At 54.2% G+C, this 22632-nt stretch overlaps 1 protein-coding gene across 3 annotated transcripts in view; it reads left to right on the top strand.

Annotated features, from left to right (window-relative positions):
- Positions 1-22251, top strand: part of NRBP2 (nuclear receptor binding protein 2) — a 220915-nt gene extending 198664 nt beyond the window's left edge. For all 3 annotated transcript variants that reach the window (XM_073543299.1, XM_073543297.1, XM_073543300.1), the window contains 7 exons: positions 1502-1604; positions 1715-1765; positions 6284-6419; positions 6621-6674; positions 14660-14723; positions 16267-16322; positions 16416-22251. In XM_073543299.1, the coding sequence (XP_073399400.1) occupies positions 1502-1604; positions 1715-1765; positions 6284-6419; positions 6621-6674; positions 14660-14723; positions 16267-16322; positions 16416-16484 (533 nt within the window). In that variant the 3' untranslated portion in view covers positions 16485-22251. The remainder of the gene's footprint in view (positions 1-1501; positions 1605-1714; positions 1766-6283; positions 6420-6620; positions 6675-14659; positions 14724-16266; positions 16323-16415) is intronic.
- Positions 22252-22632: the final 381 nt, after the last annotated feature.

Below are 22632 nucleotides of genomic sequence, written 5' to 3'. Positions count from 1 at the left end.
GCAGCTCTGCGTGTGTGCAGGGTTGTGTGCTGTGAGGGCAGCTCTGGGTGTGTGCGGGGTTGTGCGCTGTGAGGGCAGCTCTGGGTGTGTGCGGGGTTGTGCGCTGTGAGTGCAGTTCTTGGTGTGTGCGGGGTTGTGCACTGTGAGGGCAGCTCTGGGTGTGTGCGGGGTTGTGCGCTGTCAGTGCAGCTCTGGGTGTGTGCGGGGTTGTCCACTGTGAGTGCAGCTCTGGGTGTGTGCGGGGTTGTCCACTGTGAGTGCAGCTCTGGGTGTGTGCGGGGTTGTGCGCTGTGAGGGCAGCTCTGGGTGTGTGCGGGGTTGTGCGCTGTGAGTGCAGCTCTGGGTGTGTGTGTGCTGGATTGTGTGCCTTGAGTGCAGCTCTTGGTGTGTGCGGGGTTGTGCACTGTGAGGGTAGCTCTGGGTGTGTGCGGGGTTGTCCACTGTGAGTGCAGCTCTGGGTGTGTGCGGGGTTGTGCGCTGTGAGGGCAGCTCTGGGTGTGTGTAGGGTTGTCCACTGTGAGTGCAGCTCTGGGTGTGTGTGGGGTTGTGCGCTGTGAGGGCAGCTCTGGGTGTGTGCGGGGTTGTGCGCTGTGAGTGCAGCTCTGCGTGTGTGTGTGTGTGTGCTGGATTGTGTGCCTTGAGTGCAGCTCTGGGTGTGTGCGGGGTTGTGCGCTGTGAGGGCAGCTCTGGGTGTGTGCGGGGTTGTGCGCTGTCAGTGCAGCTCTGGGTGTGTGCGGGGTTGTGCGCTGTGAGTGCAGCTCTGGGTGTGTGTGTGTGTGTGCTGGATTGTGTGCCTTGAGTGCAGCTCTTGGTGTGTGCGGGGTTGTGCACTGTGAGGGCAGCTCTGGGTGTGTGCGGGGTTGTGCGCTGTCAGTGCAGCTCTGGGTGTGTGCGGGGTTGTCCACTGTGAGTGCAGCTCTGGGTGTGTGCAGGGTTGTGCGCTGTGAGGTCAGCTCTGGGTGTGTGCGGGGTTGTGCGCTGTGAGTGCAGCTCTGGGTGTGTGTGTGCTGGATTGTGTGCCTTGAGTGCAGCTCTTGGTGTGTGCGGGGTTGTGTACTGTGAGGGCAGCTCTGGGTGTGTGCGGGGTTGTGCGCTGTGAGTGCAGTTCTTGGTGTGTGCGGGGTTGTGCACTGTGAGGGCAGCTCTGGATGTGTGCGGGGTTGTGCGCTGTCAGTGCAGCTCTGGGTGTGTGCGGGGTTGTCCACTGTGAGTGCAGCTCTGGGTGTGTGCGGGGTTGTGCACTGTGAGGGCAGCTCTGGGTGTGTGCGGGGTTGTGCGCTGTGAGTGCAGCTCTGGGTGTGTGTGTGTGTGCTGGATTGTGTGCCTTGAGTGCAGCTCTTGGTGTGTGCGGGGTTGTGCACTGTGAGGGTAGCTCTGGGTGTGTGCGGGGTTGTGTGTTGTCAGTGCAGCTCTGGGTGCGTGCGGGGTTGTACGCTGTCAATGCAGCTCTGGTTGCGTGCAGTGAGGACATTTTTGAGGTCTTCTGGATCCTTCTCTGCAGACATCTTGCAGGACAACCTCCTGGAGGAGAAGACCAAGCTCATTGACCCGCAGGCTGTCATGGCGTCCATCCCGCGGAGAGGCCAGACACCCGTACTGTGGAGGTGAGTGACCTCTGCTGGTTACACATGTATGGGGTGTGGAGGGACCTCACGTATTCTTTGGGGGCCACAGCAATGACCAGAACCTCACGCCTCTTCTCCGAATCTCGCAGGTTTTCTCAGGTTTCATCTATGGAGCTGGACAAGTTTTTAGAGGATGTGAGGTGATGTCTTCCTAACTCCCCCTCATAGTGCTTCTCACTGAGTGTATGTCCCTCCCGCTGCCGCCCTCTCTGGGTCCTTCTTTCTCTCCTGCCGCCATCTCTAGTTCCGTCTTTCCCATTGCCACTTTCTCTGGGTCAGTCCCTTCCTTTGCTGTCCTCTCTGGATCCGTCCCTTCCGCTGCTACCTTCTCTGGGTCAGTCTCTCCTTCTGGCGTCCTCTCTGGGTCCATCCCTCCCGCTGCCGCCCTCTCTGGGTCCATCCCTCCCGCTGCCGCCCTCTGGGTCCGTCCCTCCCGCTGCCGCCCTCTCTGGATCCGTCCCTTCCGCTGCTACCTTCTCTGGGTCAGTCTCTCCTGCTGGCGTCCTCTCTGGGTCCATCCCTCTCTGCCGCCCTCTCTAGGTCCATCCCTCCCGCTGCTGCCCTCTCTGGGTTCATCCTTCCCGCTGCCGCCCTCTCTGGGTCCATCCCTCCCGCTGCCGCCCTCTCTGGGTCCATCCCTCCCGCTGCCGCCCTCTCTGGGTCCATCCCTCCCGCTGCCGCCTTCTCTGGGTCCATCCCTCCCGCTGCCGCCCTCTCTTGGTCCATCCCTCCCGCTGCCGCCCTCTCTGAGTCTATCCCTCCCACTGCTGCCCTCTATGGGTCGGCCTGTCCTGCTGCCGCGCTCTCTGGGTCCTTCTGTCTCCTGCTGGCATCCTCTCTGTGTCCATCCCTCCCGCTGCCGCCCTCTCTGAGTCCATCCCTCCCCCTGCTGCCCTCTCTGGGTCCTTCCCTCCCGCTGCCGCCCTCTCTGGGTCCATCCCTCCCGCTGCCGCCTTCTCTGGGTCCATCCCTCCCCTGCCGCCCTCTCTGAGTCCATCCCTCCCCCTGCTGCCCTCTCTGGGTCCATCCCTCCCGCTGCCGCCCTCTCTGGGTCCATCCCTCCCGCTGCCGCCTTCTCTGGGTCCATCCCTCCCGCTGCCGCCCTCTCTGGGTCCATCCCTCCCGCTGCCGCCCTCTCTGGGTCCATCCCTCCCGCTGCTGCCCTCTCTGGGTCCATCCCTCCCGCTGCCGCCTTCTCTGGGTACATCCCTCCCACTGCCGCCCTCGGTCCGCCTGTCCTGCTGCTGCGCTCTCTGGGTCCTTCTGTCTCTCCTGCCGCCATCTCTAGTTCCGTCTTTCCCATTGCCACTTTCTCTGGGTCAGTCCCTCCCTTTGCTGTCCTCTCTGGGTCCATCCCTTTCGCCGCTGCCTTCTCTGGGTCAATCTCTCCTGCTGCCGCCCTCTCTGGGTCCGTCCCTCCCGCTGCCGCCCTCTCTGGGTCCGTCCCTCCCGCTGCCGCCCTCTCTGGGTCCGTCCCTCCCGCTGCCGACCTCTCTGGGTCCGTCCCTCCCGCTGCCACCCTCTCTGGGTCCGTCCCTCCCGCTGCCGCCCTCTCTGGGTCCGTCCCTTCAGCTGCTGTCCTCTCTGGGTCCATCCCTCCCGCTGCCACCATCTATGGGTCCGTCTCTCCCGCTGCCGCCCTCTCTGGGTCCGCCTGTCCTGCTGCTGCGCTCTCTGGGTCCTTCTGTCTCTCCTGCCGCCATCTCTAGTTCCGTCTTTCCCATTGCCACTTTCTCTGGGTCAGTCCCTCCCTTTGCTGTCCTCTCTGGGTCCATCCCTTTCGCCGCTGCCTTCTCTGGGTCAATCTCTCCTGCTGCCGCCCTCTCTGGGTCCGTCTCTCCTACTGCCGCCCTCTCTGGGTCCGTCCCTCCCGCTGCCGCCCTCTCTGGGTCCGTCCCTCCCGCTGCCGCCCTCTCTGGGTCCGTCCCTCCCGCTGCCGCCCTCTCTGGGTCCGCCTGTCCTGCTGCTGCGCTCTCTGGGTCCTTCTGTCTCTCCTGCCGCCATCTCTAGTTCCGTCTTTCCCATTGCCACTTTCTCTGGGTCAGTCCCTCCCTTTGCTGTCCTCTCTGGGTCCATCCCTTTCGCCGCTGCCTTCTCTGGGTCAATCTCTCCTGCTGCCGCCCTCTCTGGGTCCGTCTCTCCTACTGCCGCCCTCTCTGGGTCCGTCCCTCCCGCTGCCGCCCTCTCTGGGTCCGTCCCTCCCGCTGCCGCCCTCTCTGGGTCCGTCCCTCCCGCTGCCGCCCTCTCTGGGTCCGTCCCTCCCGCTGCCGCTCTCTCTGGGTCCGTCCCTCCCGCTGCCGCCCTCTCTGGGTCCATGCTTTCTCTCAAGCCGCCATCTCTGGGTCCGTCCCTCCCGCTGCCGCCCTCTCTGGGTCCGTCCCTCCCGCTGCCGCCCTCTCTGGGTCCGTCCCTCCCGCTGCCGCCTTCTCTGGGTCCATCCCTCCCGCTGCCGCCCTCTCTGGGTCCATCCCTCCCGCTGCCGCCCTCTCTGGGTCCATCCCTCCCGCTGCTGCCCTCTCTGGGTCCATCCCTCCCGCTGCCGCCTTCTCTGGGTACATCCCTCCCACTACCGCCCTCGGTCCGCCTGTCCTGCTGCTGCGCTCTCTGGGTCCTTCTGTCTCTCCTGCCGCCATCTCTAGTTCCGTCTTTCCCATTGCCACTTTCTCTGGGTCAGTCCCTCCCTTTGCTGTCCTCTCTGGGTCCATCCCTTTCGCCGCTGCCTTCTCTGGGTCAATCTCTCCTGCTGCCGCCCTCTCTGGGTCCGTCCCTCCCGCTGCCGCCCTCTCTGGGTCCGTCCCTCCCGCTGCCGCCCTCTCTGGGTCCGTCCCTCCCGCTGCCGACCTCTCTGGGTCCGTCCCTCCCGCTGCCACCCTCTCTGGGTCCGTCCCTCCCGCTGCCGCCCTCTCTGGGTCCGTCCCTTCAGCTGCTGTCCTCTCTGGGTCCATCCCTCCCGCTGCCACCATCTATGGGTCCGTCTCTCCCGCTGCCGCCCTCTCTGGGTCCGCCTGTCCTGCTGCTGCGCTCTCTGGGTCCTTCTGTCTCTCCTGCCGCCATCTCTAGTTCCGTCTTTCCCATTGCCACTTTCTCTGGGTCAGTCCCTCCCTTTGCTGTCCTCTCTGGGTCCATCCCTTTCGCCGCTGCCTTCTCTGGGTCAATCTCTCCTGCTGCCGCCCTCTCTGGGTCCGTCTCTCCTACTGCCGCCCTCTCTGGGTCCGTCCCTCCCGCTGCCGCCCTCTCTGGGTCCGTCCCTCCCGCTGCCGCCCTCTCTGGGTCCGTCCCTCCCGCTGCCGCCCTCTCTGGGTCCGTCCCTCCCGCTGCCGCTCTCTCTGGGTCCGTCCCTCCCGCTGCCGCCCTCTCTGGGTCCATGCTTTCTCTCAAGCCGCCCTCTCTGGGTCCGTCCCTCCCGCTGCCGCCCTCTCTGGGTCCGTCCCTCCCGCTGCCGCCCTCTCTGGGTCCGTCCCTCCCGCTGCCACCCTCTCTGGGTCCGTCCCTCCCGCTGCCGCCCTCTCTGGGTCCGTCCCTTCAGCTGCTGTCCTCTCTGGGTCCATCCCTCCCGCTGCCACCATCTATGGGTCCGTCTCTCCCGCTGCCGCCCTCTCTGGGTCCGCCTCTCCTGCTGCCGCGCTCTCTGTCCCTCCCCTCCACCTTCTCCATACTTTCTCTCAAGCCGCCCTCTCTGGGTCTGTCCCTCATGCTGCCGTCCTCTCAGGGTCGATCCATCACTCCCGCTGCCACCCTCTCTGAGTCTATACTGTCTCTCAGGCCACCCTCTCTGGGTCCGTCCCTCCCGCTGCCGCCCTCTCTGGGTCCGTCCCTTCAGCTCCTGTCCTCTCTGGGTCCATCCCTCCCGCTGCCACCATCTATGGGTCCGTCTCTCCCGCTGCCGCCCTCTCTGGGTCCGCCTCTCCTGCTGCCGCGCTCTCTGTCCCTCCCCTGCCACCTTCTCCATACTTTCTCTCAAGCCGCCCTCTCTGGGTCTGTCCCTCATGCTGCCGTCCTCTCAGGGTCGATCCATCACTCCCGCTGCCACCCTCTCTGAGTCTATACTGTCTCTCAGGCCACCTTCTCTTGGTCCATCCCTCCCCGCTGCCATCCTCTCTGGGTCTGTCTCTTCTGCTGCCGCCCTCTCTTGGTCCGTACTATCTCTCCTGCCACCCTCTCTATGTCCGTCTCTCCTACTGCCGCCCTCTCTGGGTCCGTCCCTCCCGCTGCCGCCCTCTCTGGGTCCGTCCCTCCCGCTGTCGCCCTCTCTGGGACCGTCTTTTCTCTCAAGCCACCCTTTCTGGGTCCTCTCCTGCTTCCACCGTTTTACACGCTGCCACCCTATCTGGGTCCGTCTCTCGCTTCTGACTTCTCTAGGTTCATCCCTCTCGCTGCTGTCCAATCTGGGTCCGTCCCTCCAGCAACTGACCTCTCTCTTTCCGTTCCTCCCACTGCAACTCTCCCTGGGTCCATACTAGCTCTCCTGCCGCCCTCTCTGGCTCCATCCCTCCAGCTGCCGCCCTCTCTGGGTCCGTTTCTCACATTGCCGCCCTCTCGGGGTCCATCCCTCTCGTTTCCTCTCTCTGGGCCCATCCCTCCTGCTGCCACCATCTTTCTGTCAGTCTCTCACGCTGCCGTCCTCTCGTTCTCTCAAACCTCAGTTTCTGATTTTGTAGGAATGGGATCTACCCCCTCATGAACTTCGCCGTCTCCCGCCCTCATGTGTTGCCGCGCACAATCTCGCAGTCCCAGGAAGACTTACAGACCACAAAGACCCCCACACCTGAGCCCATTGAGGTAGAGACCAGGAAGGTGAGTGCATCCTCAGAGTCAACTGCATGGCAGCAGACATAGAAAGGATGATGGGAGTGATGGGGTGACTGACGGGGAGGCCATGATTGTATCAGACTGTGGACCCCTTGGGGTGGACAATAAGACTGATGTATGGGGTTCTGAACTCCGCACCTTCCCATATACTGAGACTGAGACTCCACATGTCCTCTACCCCTACAGGTCATACAGATGCACTGCAACCTGGAGCGCCGCGAGGACAAGGCTCGGATACACGTATGTTACATCAACCCGTAACCACACTGACCACTCCACACTCCTATAATGACCCTCTTACATCTCATTTCTCCCTGTAATGACCCCCTTTACATCTCATTTCTCCCTGTAATGACCCCCTTACATCTCATTCCTCCCTATAATGACCCCCTTATATCTTGATAGGTCCTATAATGATCCCTTATATCTCACTGCTCCCGATAATGACACCTTATATATGACTCCTCTCTATAATGATCCCTTATACAGTTGTGGCCAAAAGTATTGACACCCCTGCAATTTTGTCAGATAATACTCAGTTTCTTCCTGAAAATGATTGCAAACACAAATTCTTTGGTATTATCTTCATTTAATTTGTCTTAAATGAAAAATCACAAAAGGGAATGAAGCAAAAAGCAAAATATTGATCATTTCACACAAAACTCCAAAAATGGGCCAGACAAAAGTATTGGCACCTTCAGCCTAATACTTGGTTGCACAACCTTTAGCCAAAATAACTGCGACCAACCGCTTCCGGTAACCATCAATGAGTTTCTTACAATGCTCTGCTGGAATTTTAGATCATTCTTCGTTGGCAAACTGCTCCAGGTCCCTGATATTAGAAGGGTGCCTTCTCCAAACTGCCATTTTTAGATCTCTCCACAGGTGTTCTATGGGATTCAGGTCTGGACTCTTTGCTGGCCACCTTAGAAGTCTCCAGTGCTTTTTCTCAAACCATGTTCTAGTGCTTTTTGATGTGTGTTTTGGGTCATTGTCCTGCTGGAAGACCCATGACTTCTGAGGGAGACCCAGCTTTCTCACATTGGGCCCTACATTATGCTGCAAAATTTGTTGGTAGTCTTCAGACTTCATAATGCCATGCACACGGTCAAGCAGTCCAGTGCCAGAGGCAGCAAAGCAACCCCAAAACATCAGGGAACCTCCGCCATGTTTGACTGTAGGGACCGTGTTCTTTTCTTTGAATGCCTCTTTTTTTCTCCTGTAAACTCTATGTTGATGCCTTTGCCCAAAAAGCTTTACTTTTGTCTCATCTGACCAGAGAGCATTCTTCCAAAACGTTTTAGGCTTTTTCAAGTAAGTTTTGGCAAACACCAGCCTGGCTTTTTTATGTCTCGGGGTAAGAAGTGGGGTCTTCCTGGGTCTCCAACCATACAGTCCTGTTATGATCGAGTCATCGAGGAGGAGAAAACAAAACACAAGCTCAGCCCAGAAAATCAGAGAGGTTAGAAACTAGCGGATTGCAGACCCCTAATCCTATCACACAACTAGCAGTAGCTGTGGACTGTTCCTACGGTGATCCTAGACACCTCGTCACAGCCGGAGATCTAAATAAGTCTAAAGAGAGAAAAGGGAAAAATTGACTGCCCCAGAGCAGACCCCAAAGCAATAGGCAGCCCCCAACATATGACGGTGAAGCAAGATGAAAACACTAACACAGATAGAAAGATAGGTTGAGAAAACGATGGGGCCCAAGCTAACTAAAAAGGACAGGACAGAAAAGCTGCTGTCTGCAATCCGAGAAAACCCTGCTAAAAATATTACCAACACAACTGATAAGCAAAAAGGAACCTGAAGTCACTAGACTTCAAACCCAATATCAGCACTCAGAATATTCTGAAAGCAGAGCAAAAGAGAACACTGATCAAGGAAAAAGAATCCAGCACACCCCCAGCCGGGGATGGCTGAACTCAGAAAACAACGTAAACAAAACCAAAACTAATAAGTTCAATAGCAGAGCAAAAACTTATCTATGGGAAGCAGGAATCAGACTGGTCTCCAAGAATCCAGCAGAGAAATCACCAGCCACTCAGAAGGGCGTCTGCTGCCTTATATCCAGTCTGAAGTTCCCGTTACCCAGTCACAATCCACCTGATCAGGTGTTTGGTTTCTTTCATCCAAATCATCCTCACTACCTTCCTTCACCAGAAGAGGGAGATCCTCGGACACAAAAGGTGAATGAACAGATGAGCTCACAACAGTACCTCCCCCTTGAGGAGGGGTCACCGAACCCTCATCCAAGCCACCAGGCCGATCAGGATGAGCCCGATGAAAAGCACGCACCAATCTTTCGGCATGAATATCAGAGGCGGAGACCCAGGAATTATCCTCCTGACCATAACCCTTCCATTTAACCAAATACTGGAGTCTCCGTCTAGCCAGGCGGGAATACAGTATCTTCTCTACCTCATATTCCATGTTACCTTCAACCAACACAGGGTCAGGCGGTGCCGCCATAGGAACCACTGGTTCAACAAACCTCTTCAACAAGGACTTATGAAACACATTATGAATCTTAAATGTGACAGGAAGAGCCATCCGAAAAGAGACCAGATTAGTAATCTCCAAAATCTTGTAAGGTCCAATAAATCTAGGTTTAAACTTTGGAGAAGCCACTTTCATAGAGGTATTCTTTGATGACAACCAGACCATATCACCCACCTTAAACCGGGGACCAATGGTCCTATGCCGGTTAGAAATCCGCTGGGCCTTTTCCTGGGAAAGAGACAACTTATCCACCACTTGGTCCCAAATCTGCTGCATTCTTTCCACCACAGTGTCAACCCCTGGACAGGAAGAAGACTCCACCTGCCCTGAAGAAAATCGAGGATGAAACCCAAAGTTACAGAAAAAGGGTGACATCAAAGTGGCAGAACTAGCTCTATTATTTAAAGCAAAGTCGGCCAAGGGTAAAAATGAGACCCAATCATCCTGATCAGCAGATATAAAACATCTCAAATAAGCCTCCAAAGTCTGGTTTGTTCTCTCCGTCTGCCCATTGGTCTGAGGGTGAAATGCAGAGGAGAAGGACAACTGAATTCCCAACTTGGAACAAAAGGTTGTACAGAATCTAGAGACAAACTGAACTCCTCTGTCCGATACAATGTTCTCAGGAATCCCGTGCAAGCGAACCACCTGTTGCAAAAACACGGGCACCAACTCTCAGGAAGATGGCAACTTAGTGGTACAAGATGGACCATCTTAGAAAATCTATCACAAATCACCCAGATAACAGTCATCCTCTGAGAGACAGACAGATCAGAAATGAAATCCATTGAAATATGGGTCCATGGCCTCCTGGGCACCGGCAAGGGCATCAACAACCCACTAGAACGAGAACAAGGCTTAGATCAGGAGCAAGTCCCACAGGACTGCACAAAATTTCTGACATCACGAGAGAAGGCAGGCCACCAAAAAGACCGACTCACCAAATCTCTAGTACCAAAAATACCTGGATGACCAGCCGACGCGGAGCAATGAACCTCAGACATCACTTTCCTCCTCCACTGGTCAGAAACATACAGCCTACCACTGGGACAGCGCTCAGGCTTATCCTCCTGAAACCTCTCCAGAGCACGTCTCAAATCGGGCGAGATGGCAGAAAGAACCACCCCCTCACGTAAGATGGTAGCAGGCTTGGTCACAATAGGAGAATCAGCCAAAAAACTCCTAGAGATTGCATGAGCCTTAACGTTCTTAGTGCCCGGAAGAAATGAGTCCACAAAATCAAAACGTGTGAAAAACAAGGCCCACCTGGCCTGTCTCGGATTCAAGCGTTTAGCCGACTCAAGGTAGATCAAATTCTTGTGGTCAGTGAGGACCACAACTTGATGTTTAGCTCCCTCCAACCAATGTCTCCACTCCTCAAATGCCCACTTCATGGCCAACAGTTCTCGATTCCCCACCACATCATAGTTGCGTTCCGAAGGAGAGAACTTTCAGGAAAAGAAGGCACAGGGGTTCATTTTGGATGTCCTTTTGGAACAAAACAGCTCCTGCACCAGTCTCTGAAGCATCCACCTCCACCTGAAATGGAAGTGAGACATCGAGTTGTCGCAAAATCGGAGAAGACGTGAACCTCCGCTTCAGCTCCTGAAAAGAAGAAACAGCCTCTGGAGACCAATTCAGCAAATCAGCGCCCTTCTTAGTCAAATCAGTCAATGGTTTGGCAATAACAGAAAAATTGGCTATAAACTTACGATAAAAATTAGCAAACCCCAAAAACTTCTGGAGAGCCTTCATAGAAGTGGGCTGAACCCAATCATAAATGGCCTGTACCTTGGCCGGGTCCATTTCAATAGTTGACAGAGACAAAATAAATCCCAAAAATGAAATCCTCTGTACACCAAAAAGACATTTCGATCCCTTAACATACAGAGAGTTTTCCCTCAAAATTCGGAACACAGTCCGAACATGTTCCACATGAGAGTCCCAATCCCTGGAAAAGATCAAAATATCATCCAAATAGATGATCAGAAACTTATCCACAAAGTCCCGGAAAATATCATTCATGAAGCACTGGAAGACAGAAGGGGCGTTAGTGAGCCAAAAAGGCATCACCAGGTCCTCAAAATGTCCCTCCGGAGTATAAAACGCTGTCTTCCATTCATCCCCATGCTTAATGCGAATAAGATTTTACGCCCCCTGAGGTCAAGCTTGGTAAACCAGCAAGCACCTTCAACTCTAGAAAATAGGTCAGAAATCAGGGGTAACGGATACTGATATTTAACAGTAATTTTGTTAAGGGAGCGATAGTCAATACAGGGCCTTAATGAACCATCCTTCTTGGCCACAAAAAAAACCCCAGCACCCAAGGGTGAAGAGGATGGTCTAATATGACACTTCTCCAACGACTCCTTAATATAAGGACGCATAGCCTCATGTTCGGGTACAGATAAATTAAAAAGTCGACCCTTGGGAAATTTACACCCCGGACTCAGCTCAATTGCACAGTCATAACTCCTATGAGGAGGCAAAGACGCAGACTTACTCTCACTAAACACATCATAAAAATCTGCCAAAAAGTCAGGAACCTCATGCGACTGGGGAGAGGTGGAGAAAACAGGAGTGTCACCAAGAGCACACCGATAACCCCAACTCACCATAGACACAGATTTCCAATCCAAAACTGGATTATGGATTTGCAACCAGGGGAACCCCAGAACGATGGTATCATGCAAATTATGCAACACCAAAAATCTGCAATTTTCTTGATGGTCTGAGGTTTATTTTTCGAAACGGAGTAGCATCAATACCCCTCAAAGGAATAGGCGTCCACAGGGGCGTCATAGGGAAACCACAACGTTTAGCAAAATCCAAATCCATTAGGTTCAAGGCCGCTCCTGAATCCACAAAAGCTTTAGTGGAAAATGTAGACAGGGAGCAGATCAGAGTAATTGCCAGAAGAAACTCAGGTTGTACACCACCCACAGCAAATGTGTGTGCAAAACGTTTCTCTCGTTTAGGGCAGACAGAAATAATATGAGAGGCATCTCCACAGAAAAAACACAGCTTATTACGTCTTCTAAACTCCTGACGTTGCGCCCTAGACAAAACTCTATCACATTGCATAGGTTCAGACATTTGTTCAACAGGTGGCAGCATTTCCCGTGTAATTTTACGTTCACGTAAACGCCGATCAACCTGAATGGCTAATGACATAGAATCGTCAAGACCAGAGGGAACAGGAAATCCCACCATAGTATCTTTTACGGTTTCTGACAAACCCTTCCGAAAGAGAGCTGCCAAGGCACCATTATTCCAAGTTTTGAGGACCGCCCACTTTCAGAATTTTTGACAGTACAGTTCTGCAGAATCTTGACCCTGGCTCAATGCCAACAGGGTCTTTTCAGCTTGATCAATCGCATTAGGTTCATCATACAACAACCCCAAGGCCTGAAAAAATGCATCCACATTTGTTAGAATAGGATCATCTGGTCCTAAAGAAAACGCCCAATCCTGGGGATCGCCGCGCAGCAAGGAGATGACAATTTTAACCTGCTGCGCAGAGTTCCCCGATGAGTTAGGCTTCAAGGCAAGAAATAATTTACAATTATTCTTAAAATTCAAAAATTTAGACCGATCCCCAAAAAACACATCAGGAGTGGGGATTTTAGGTTCAGCAGCGTGTGAATGAGCAAGATAGGTGGAAATTCCTCACACTTCAGCAGCAAGTTGCTCCACATGATCAGACAATTGCTTAAACTCCATCGGAAAAAAAAAATATTCCTCCTACGGCCTCAGACAAAAATAGGAAAAAATATACACAAAAAAAAAAAAATTCTCACACTTTTTTTTTTTTTTAACAATTCCTTCCTGCTTTTGAGTACCCTAGAATCTGCGGTATGGCTGATGATTCTGTTATGATTGAGTCACCGAGGAGGAAAAAACAAAACACAAGCTCAGCCCAGAAAATCAGAGAAGTTGGAAACTAGCGGATTGCAGACCCCTAATCCTATCACACAACTAGCAGTAGCCGTGGAGTGTTCCTATGGTGATCCTAGACACCTCGTCACAGCCGGAGATCTAAATAAGCCTAAAGAGAGAAAAGGGAAAAACTGACTGCCCCAGAGCAGACCCCAAAGCAATTGGCAGCCCCCAACATATAATGACGGTGAAGCAAGATGAAAACACTAACACAGATAGAAAGAAGAAAGATAGGTTGAGAAAACGATGGGGCCCAAGCTAACTAAAAAGGACAGGACAGAAAAGCTGCTGTCTGCAATCCAAAAAACCCTGCTAAAAAATATTAAAAAATATTACCAACACAACTGATAAGCAAAAAGGACCCTGAAGTCACTAGACTTCAAACCCAATATCAGCACTCAGAATATTCTGAAAGCAGAGCAAAATAGAACACTGATCAAGGAAAAAGAATCCAGCACACCCCCAGCCGGGGATGGCTGAACTCAGAAAACAAGGTAAGCAAAACCAAAACTAATAAGTTCAATAGCAGAGCAAAAACTTATCTTTGGGAAGCAGGAATCAGACTGGTCTCCAAGAATCCAGCAGAGAAATCACCAGCCACTCAGAAGGGCGTCGGCTGCCTTATATCCAGTCTGAAGTTCCCGTTACCCAGTCACAATCCACCTGATCAGGTGTTTGGTTTCTTTCATCCAAATCATCCTCACTACCTTCCTTCACCAGAAGAGGGAGATCCTCGGACACAAAAGGTGAATGAACAGATGAGCTCACAACACAGTCCCTTTTCATTCAGACACCGACGGATAGTACGGGTTGACACTGTTGTACCCTCGGACTGCAGGGCAGCTTGAACTTGTTTGGATGTTAGTCGAGGTTCTTTATCCAACATCCGCACAATCTTGCGTTGAAATCTCTTGTAAATTTTTCTTTTCCGTCCACATCTAGGGAGGTTAGCCACAGTGCCATGGGCTTTACACTTCTTGACACTGCGCACGGTAGACACAGGAACATTCAGGTCTTTGGAGATGGACTTGTAGCCTTGAGATTGCTCATGCTTCCTCACAATTTGGTTTTTCAAGTCCTCAGACAGTTCTTTGGTCTTCTTTCTTTTCTCCACGCTCAATGTGGTGCACACAAGGACACAGGACAGAGGTTGAGTCAACTTTAATCCATGTCAACTGGCTGCAAGTGTGATTTAGTTATTGCCAACACCTGTTAGGTGCCACAGGTAAGTTACAGGTGCTGTTAATTACACAAATTAGAGAAGCATCACATGATTTTTCGAACAGTGCCAATACTTTTGACCACCCTCTTTTTTATGTTTGGGGTGGAATTATATCCAATTTGGCTTTAGGACAAATCTTTTTGTGTTTTTTCATTTAAGACAAATTAATTGAAGATAATAATACCAAAGAATTTGTGTTTGCAATCATTTTCAGGAAGAAACTGAGTATTATCTGACAGAATTGCAGGGGTGTCAATACTTTTGGCCACAACTGTATCTGACCCTTCCCTAATGACCCCCTTATAGCTCACCGCCCCTATTCCTGTATTCGCACCTTCGGGCGGTGACTTTGGTCCGAATTTCCCTGTTGTTAGTGGGGGCAGAGTTCAGGACACTGACATGTTCCTGTCCCCATCCCACAGCAGCAGGCTGCCCACCCCTCCTGGAGTGAGCTCACCGTCCTCCCGCACTTGTCACATTTCTCCGGCGGCTCAGCAGACCCCCGCAGTGTTCCCCCACCCTAGTCCACACAGCCTCTCACTTTGTGCTTCTTTCCTAGCTCACCTTGTACCTGAAGTTGGAGGATAAGTTACACCGACACCTAAGCTGCGACCTGCTGCCCAGTAAGTGTCTCCTGTGCTCTTCCTGTGCGGTGGGTGATCCCCCTGTGCGGTGGGTGCTCCCCCTGTACGGTGGGTGCTCCCCCTGTGCGGTGGATTCTCCTCCTGTACGGTGGGTGCTCCCCCTGTACGATGGATTCTCCTCCTGTTTGGTGGGTGCTCCCCCTGTACGATGGATTCTCCTCCTGTGCAGTGGATGCTCCTCCTGTGCGGTGGATGCTCCTCCTGTACGGTGGGTGCTCCTCCCTCCTGTGCAGTGGGTGCTTCTCCTGTACATTGGGTGCTTCTCCTGTACGGTGGGTTCTTCTCCTGTACGGTGGGTGCTCCTCCTGTACGGTGGGTGCTCCTGTGTGGTGGGTGCTCCCCCAGGGCGGTGGGTGCTCCTCCTGTGCGGTGGGTGCTTCTCCTGTGCGGTGGGTGCTCCTCCTGTGCGGTGGGTGCTCCTCCTGTGCGGTGGGTACTCCTCCTGTGCGGTGGGTGCTCCTCCTGTTCGATGGGTGCTCCTCCTGTGCGATGGGTGCTCCTCCTGTACGGAGGGTGCTCCTCCCTCCTGTGCAGTGGGTGCTCCTCCTGTGCGGTGGGTGCTCCTTCTGTGCGGTGGGTGATCCTCATGTGCTGAGTTCTCAGTGACACCACTAGGAGACGCTTCCCTGGTGATATCCAGGTAACTGGCAGCTCATTCCATGGGGACGACCCCCGAATCCTGAAATCCTCTGTACTGCTGTGCGCCTGGTTCCAGTCTAGATGTTGGGTGCAGGTGGCCCGGACCGATGAGGACTGCTGCCCAGTAAGTGTCTCCTGTGCTCTTCCTGTGCGGTGGGTGCTCCCCCTGTGCTGTGGGTGCTCCCCCTGTGCGGTGGGTGCTCCCCCTGTACGGTGGGTGCTCCCCCTGTGCGGTGGATTCTTCTTCTGTACGGTGGGTGCTCCCCCAGTACGATGGATTCTCCTGTGTGGTGGGTGCTCCTCCTGTATGGTGGGTACTCCCCCTGTACGATGGATTCTCCTCCTGTGCAGTGGATTCTCCTCCTGTGCGGTGGGTGCTCCTCTCTCCTGTGCAGTGGGTGCTTCTCCTGTACGGTGGGTGCTTCTCCTGTGCAGTGGGTGCTCCCCCTGTATGGTGGATGCTTCTCCTGTGCGGTGGGTGCTCCTCCTGTGCAATGGGTGCTCCTCCTGTGCGGTGGGTGCTCCTCCTGTGCGGTGGGTGCTCCTCCTGTGCGATGGGTGCTCCTCCTGTACGGTGGGTGCTCCTCCTGTACGGAGGGTGCTCCTCCCTCCTGTGCAGTGGGTGCTCCTCCTGTGCGGTGGGTGCTCCTTCTGTGCGGTGGGTGATCCTCATGAGCTGAGTTCTCAGTGACACCACTAGGAGACGCTTCACTGGTGTTATCCAGGCAACTGGCAGCTCATTCCATGGGGACGACCCCCGAATCCTGAAATCCTCTGTGCTGCTGTGCGCCTGTTTCCAGTCTAGATGTTGGGTGCAGGTGGCCCGGACCGATGAGGACTGTGTACCCCCGTGGTATTCTTATGTCTGTTCTTCCTTCTGCAGATGAGAGTTCTCAGACGCTTGCGGCGGAGCTCGTGCACTATGGCTTCATCAGTGAGGTGTGTGCTGCAGGCGTACAGGGCGACCCATGATGGGGAGCACAGCCCCCGGCCTCTCTAGTCTGGATATCCTGCTTCTCTTTGTTTCCTCAGGACGACCGTCAGAAAATGGCCACTTTCCTGGAGGACGCCCTGCAGAAGCATCGCCCCCCCCTGAACTGACAACTGCAGGTGTCCACTCTGGGCAAGACTGTGAATGGCACAAGGTTGTCAGATGGTGCAGCTGGAGGCTGAGGGGCTGCAGCGCTGATGAGGACTGAAGCCTCCGAGGAGACGTTCACTGCACCGTCCATCGCTTATTAACCGCACTGCATCATAACCAAGGAATGAATGGCCTCATCGGCCGCGAGACGCATCTCCTGATTACAGGGGGTAACGAGGTCTGTGCGGGGTCCTCGAGGGACGGTCTCTCTGGTCCCAGAATGAGGAAATGCATCAGTCGTGACCACTGCTCCCCTTACAGTATAGTCACAGGGCCACAATTCTGCGGAGTCTACAGGACGGTACAATGGCCACCCCGTGTTATGTAAGAGCACCGTGGGTAGTAATATAGCGTCAATAAACTGTGGTGTACAGATGGACCGTAGGGCGAGAGGAGTGAGGCTGACGGTGCATCGTAGGGTAAGAGGAGTGAGGCTGATGGTGCATCATAGGTAGGGCGAGAAGAGTGAGGCTGACTGTGCATCGTAGGGTAAGAGGAGTGAGGCTGGCGGTGCATCATAGGGCAGGAGGAGTGAGGCTGGCGGTGCATCGTAGGGCAAGAGGAGTGAAGCTGGCGGTGCATCATAGGGCAAGAGGAGTGAGGCTGGTGGTGCATCGTAGGGTAAGAGAAGTGAGGCTGGCGGTGCATCATAGGGCAGGAGGAATGAGGCTTGTTGTGCATCTTAGGGTAAGAGGAGTGAGGCTGGCGGTGCATCATAGGGCAGGAGGAGTGAGGCTGGCGGTGCATCATAAGGCAGGAGGAGTGATGCTGGTGGTGCATCGTAGGGTAAGAGAAGTGAGGCTGGCAGTGTATCATAGGGCAAGAGGAGTGAGGCAGGCGGTGCATCATAGGGCAGGAGGAGTGAAGCTGGTGCTGCATCGTAGGGTAAGAGGAGTGAGGCTGGCGGTGCATCATAGGGCAGGAGGAGTGAGGCTGGTGATGCATCATAGGGCAGGAGGAGTGAGGCTGGTGGTGCATCATAGGGCAGGAGGAGTGAGGCTGGCGATGCATCATAGGGCAGGAGGAGTGAGGCTGGCGGTGCATCATAGGGTAAGAGAAGTGAGGCTGGCGGTGCATCATAGGGCAGGAGGAGTGAGGCTGGTCGTGCATCGTAGGGTAAAAGGAGGTTGGTGGTGCACAGTAGGGTAAGAGGAGAGGCTGGCGGTGCATCATAGGGCAAGAGGAGTGAGGCTGGTGGTGCATCTTAGGGAAAGAGGAGTGATGCTGGCAGTGTATCAGGGCAAGAGGAGTGAGGCTGGCAGTGTATCATAGGGCAAGAGGAGTGAGGCTGGTGGTGCATCATAGGGCAAGAGGAGTGAGGCTGGCAGTGTATCATAGGGCAAGAGGAGTGAGGCTGGCGGTGCATCATAGGACGAGGGGAGTGAGACTGGCAGTGCATCATCGGACAAGAGGAGTGAGGCTGGTGGTGCATCGTAGGGTAAGAGAAGTGAGGCTGGCAGTTCATCATAGGGCGAGAGGAGTGAGGCTGGTGGTGCACAGTAGGGTAAGAAGAGTGAGGCTGGTGGTGCACAGTAGGGTAAGAGGAGAGGCTGGCGGTGCATCATAAGGCAAGAGGAGTGAGGCTGGCAGTGTATCATAGGGCAAGAGGAGTGAGGCTGGCAGTGTATCATAGGGCAAGAGGAGTGAGGCTGGCAGTGTATCATAGGGCAAGAGGAGTGAGGCTGGCAGTGTATCATAGGGCAAGAGGAGTGAGGCTGGCAGTGTATCAGGGCAAGAGGAGTGAGGCTGGCGGTGCATCATAGGGCAAGAGGAGTGAGGCTGGCAGTGTATCATAGGACAAGAGAAGTGAGGCTGGCGGTTCATCATAGGGCGAGAGGAGTGAGGCTGGTGGTGCACAGTAGGGTAAGAGGAAAGGCTGGCGGTGCATCATAAGGCAAGAGGAGTGAGGCTGGTGGTGCATCATAGGGCAAGAAGAGTGAGGCTGGCGGTACATCATAGGGCAAGAGGAGTGAGGCTGGCGGTGCATCATAGGGCAAGAGGAGTGAGGCTGGCGGTGCATCATAGGCAAGAGGAATGAGGCTAGCGGTGCATCATAGGACAAGAGGAGTGAGGCTGGCGGTGCATCATAGGGAAAGGAGTGAGGTTAGCGGTGCATCATAGGACAAGAGGAGTGAGGCTGGTGGTGCATCGTAGGGTGAGAAGTGAGGCTGGCGGTTCATCATAGGGCGAGAGGAGTGAGGCTGGCGGTGCATCATAGGACGAGGGGAGTGAGGCTGGCAGTGTATCATAGGGCAAGAGGAGTGAGGCTGGCAGTGTATCATAGGGCAAGAGGAGTGAGGCTGGCGGTGCATCATAGGGCAAGAGGATTGAGGCTGGCGGTGCATCATAGGGCAAGAGGAGTGAGGCTGGCGGTGTATCATAGGGCAAGAGGAGTGAGGCTGACGGTGCATCATAGGGCAAGAGGAGTGATGCTGGCAGTGTATCATAGGGCAAGAGGAGTGAGGCTGGCGGTGCATCATAGGGCAAGAGGAGTGAGGTTGGCAGTGCATCATAGGACAAGAGGAGTGAGGCTGGCGGTGCATCATAGGGCAAGAGGAATGAGGCTAGCTGTGCATCGTAGGACAAGAGGAGTGAGGCTGGCGGTGCATCATAGGACAAGAGGAGTGAGGCTGGCGATGCATCATAGGACAAGAGGAATGAGGCTAGCGGTGCATCGTAGGGCAAGAGGAGTGAGGCTGGCAGTGTATCGTAGGGCAAGAGGAATGAGGCTGGCAGTGTATCCTAGGGCAAGAGGAGTGAGGCTGACGGTGCATCGTAGGGTAAGAGGAGTGAGGCTGGCAGTGTATCATAGGGCAAGAGGAGTGAGGCTGGCGGTGCATCATAGGACGAGGGGAGTGAGGCTGGCAGTGCATCATAGGGCAAGAGGAGTGAGGCTGGTGGTGCATCATAGGGCAAGAGGAGTGAGGCTGGCAGTGCATCATAGGGCAAGAGGAGTGAGGCTGGCAGTGTATCAGGGCAAGAGGAGTGAGGCTGGCGGTGCATCATAGGGCAAGAGGAGTGAGGCTGGCAGTGTATCATAGGACAAGAGAAGTGAGGCTGGCGGTTCATCATAGGGCGAGAGGAGTGAGGCTGGTGGTGCATCATAGGGCAAGAGGAGTGAGGCTGGCAGTGCATCATAGGGCAAGAGGAGTGAGGCTGGCGGTGCATCATAGGACGAGGGGAGTGAGGCTGGCAGTGTATCATAGGGCAAGAGGAGTGAGGCTGGCGGTGCATCATAGGACGAGGGGAGTGAGGCTGGCAGTGCATCATAGGGCAAGAGGAGTGAGGCTGGCGGTGCATCATAGGACGAGGGGAGTGAGGCTGGCAGTGTATCATAGGGCAAGAGGAGTGAGGCTGGTGGTGCATCATAGGGCAAGAGGAGTGAGGCTGGCAGTGCATCATAGGGCAAGAGGAGTGAGGCTGGCGGTGCATCATAGGACGAGGGGAGTGAGGCTGGCAGTGTATCATAGGGCAAGAGGAGTGAGGCTGGTGGTGCATCATAGGGCAAGAGAAGTGAGGCTGGCAGTGTATCATAGGGCAAGAGGAGTGAGGCTGGCGGTGCATCATAGGACGAGGGGAGTGAGGCTGGCAGTGCATCATAGGGCAAGAGGAGTGAGGCTGGTGGTGCATCATAGGGCAAGAGGAGTGAGGCTGGCAGTGTATCATAGGGCAAGAGGAGTGAGGCTGGCGGTGCATCATAGGACGAGGGGAGTGAGACTGGCAGTGCATCATAGGGCAAGAGGAGTGAGGCTGGTGGTGCATCATAGGGCAAGAGGAGTGAGGCTGGCAGTGTATCATAGGGCAAGAGGAGTGAGGCTGGCGGTGCATCATAGGACGAGGGGAGTGAGGCTGGCAGTGCATCATAGGGCAAGAGGAGTGAGGCTGGTGGTGCATCATAGGGCAAGAGGAGTGAGGCTGGCAGTGTATCATAGGGCAAGAGGAGTGAGGCTGGCGGTGCATCATAGGACGAGGGGAGTGAGGCTGGCAGTGCATCATAGGGCAAGAGGAGTGAGGCTGGTGGTGCATCATAGGGCAAGAGGAGTGAGGCTGGCAGTGTATCATAGGGCAAGAGGAGTGAGGCTGGCGGTGCATCATAGGGCAAGAGGAGTGAGGCTGGCGGTGCATCATAGGAGAAGAGGAGTGAGGCTGGCGGTGTATCATAGGGCAAGAGGAATGAGGCTAGCGGTGCATCATAGGGCATGAAGAATGAGGCTAGCGGTGCATCATAGGGCAAGAGGAGTGAGGCTGGCGGTGCATCATAGGACGAGGGGAGTGAGGCTGGCGGTGCATCATAGGGCGAGGGGAGTGAGGCTGGCAGTGCATCATAGGGCGAGAGGAGTGAGGCTGGCGGTGTATCATAGGGCAAGAGAAGTGAAGCTGGCGGTGCATCGTAGGGCGAGATGAGTGAAGCTGGCGGTGCATCGTAGGGCGAGATGAGTGAGGCTGGCGGTGCACTGTAGGGTGAGAGGAGGAAGGATGGATGTGCACCGTAGGGTGAGAGGAAGGAGAATGGCGGTGCATAGTAGGGCAAGGGGAGTGTAGGGTTAGAGGGAGAGGCAAAAAGCTTTGGGTGGGGTGGTGAGGGTTACCAATATGGCATCCTGTGCTGCTGCAGACTGCAGTGATGTTCCGTCCTGTGACATAATAAAGTATCTGATCTTTATCGCTCATCGTTTCCGTCTAGAGCAGAAGCTCCTGTGCACGTTATATTATGCTCATTTATAGCGCCATCATATTCAGCAGCGCTGTACAGACATCATTACCGCTGTCCCAATCGGGGCTCACAATCCACATCCCCATCAGTCTTTGTAGACCATAAAACTCTGAGCAGATGTCCTGGTTATATGGCAGTTCTGCTGCACATGATCAGATGACAAATGGTGGAAGGAAACACCATCCGATAAGCACAACTGGTGCCCCCGAAATACCACCCAAGAAAGAGCAAGTGCCCCTTCAATGTTCATCAAAGAAAATATAACAGACCCTTAAAGTGCCCTGTTACTGAGGATTGTGCTCAGCAACTACACACAGTGTCAGGTCGGCCCGTTATACTGATTACACTGACACCTGTGATCAGGATTGTGCTCAGTGACTACAGTGTCAGGTCGGCCAGTTATACTGAATACACTGACACCTGTGATCAGGATTGTCCTCAGTAACTACAGACAGTGTTAGGTCGGTGCCGTTATACTGATTACACTGATACCTGTGATCAGGATTGTGCTTGGTGACTACAGACGGTGTCAGGTCAGCGCCGTTATACTGATTACTGTGATGGTGTGATATGTTATGTGGATGTCATTTTTTGTATATTCCTATTTTTAACAATTCCAGTTATTTTCATAGTGTTTTTCTTATTACATTGTAAGTCTACAGCCTCACTGTATCTGTCTCTTGATGACCCCCGTAGTGCATTAATCCCTAAGGCCTTTTGTTCTCCTCTGGGTGGCAACTTGTTTGACTACCCCTGGACAAGGAATGGGGTGGGGGGAAGAACGGCAGCTGGACAGGTCAGTTCTGGCATAGACATGATGGTGAAAAGGCTGCATTTCAGAGAGAAGGACCCATTTTTATCCTCTGAATGCTAGAGTTGTGGAATCTCGTTTCCCTGGACATTTTATCCTGATACTGGACTGCATTCTTATTCTGGACTATCTTATCCTTTGTGTGGTGGACTGAATATGGACCTTTTCATATTTTTGCCTGAATAAAGGTCTTGGAATTGTTCACTCTTCGCTTGCTCTGTTGATTGTGTGATACCAGAGAAGGACCTCGTGACAATTACACTGACACCTGTGATCAGGATTGTGCTCAGTAACTACAGACAGTGTCAGGTCTGCCCATTATACTGATTACACTGACACCTGTGATCAGGATTGTGCTCAGTAACTACACACAGTGTTAGGTCGGTGCCGTTATACTGATTACACTGACACCTGTGATCAGGATTGTGCTCAGTAACTACAGACAGTGTCAGGTCTGCCCATTATACTGATTACACTGACACCTGTGATCAGGATTGTGCTCAGTAACTACACACAGTGTTAGGTCGGTGCCGTTATACTGATTACACTGATACCTGTGATCAGGATTGTGCTCAGTAACTAG

The sequence above is a fragment of the Dendrobates tinctorius genome, unplaced genomic scaffold (genome assembly GCF_039654945.1).
Source record: "Dendrobates tinctorius isolate UK_male_01 unplaced genomic scaffold, ASM3965494v1 ptg000130l, whole genome shotgun sequence".
Lineage (NCBI taxonomy): Eukaryota > Metazoa > Chordata > Amphibia > Anura > Dendrobatidae > Dendrobates > Dendrobates tinctorius.
This window is presented reverse-complemented; position numbering and strand designations above follow the sequence as displayed.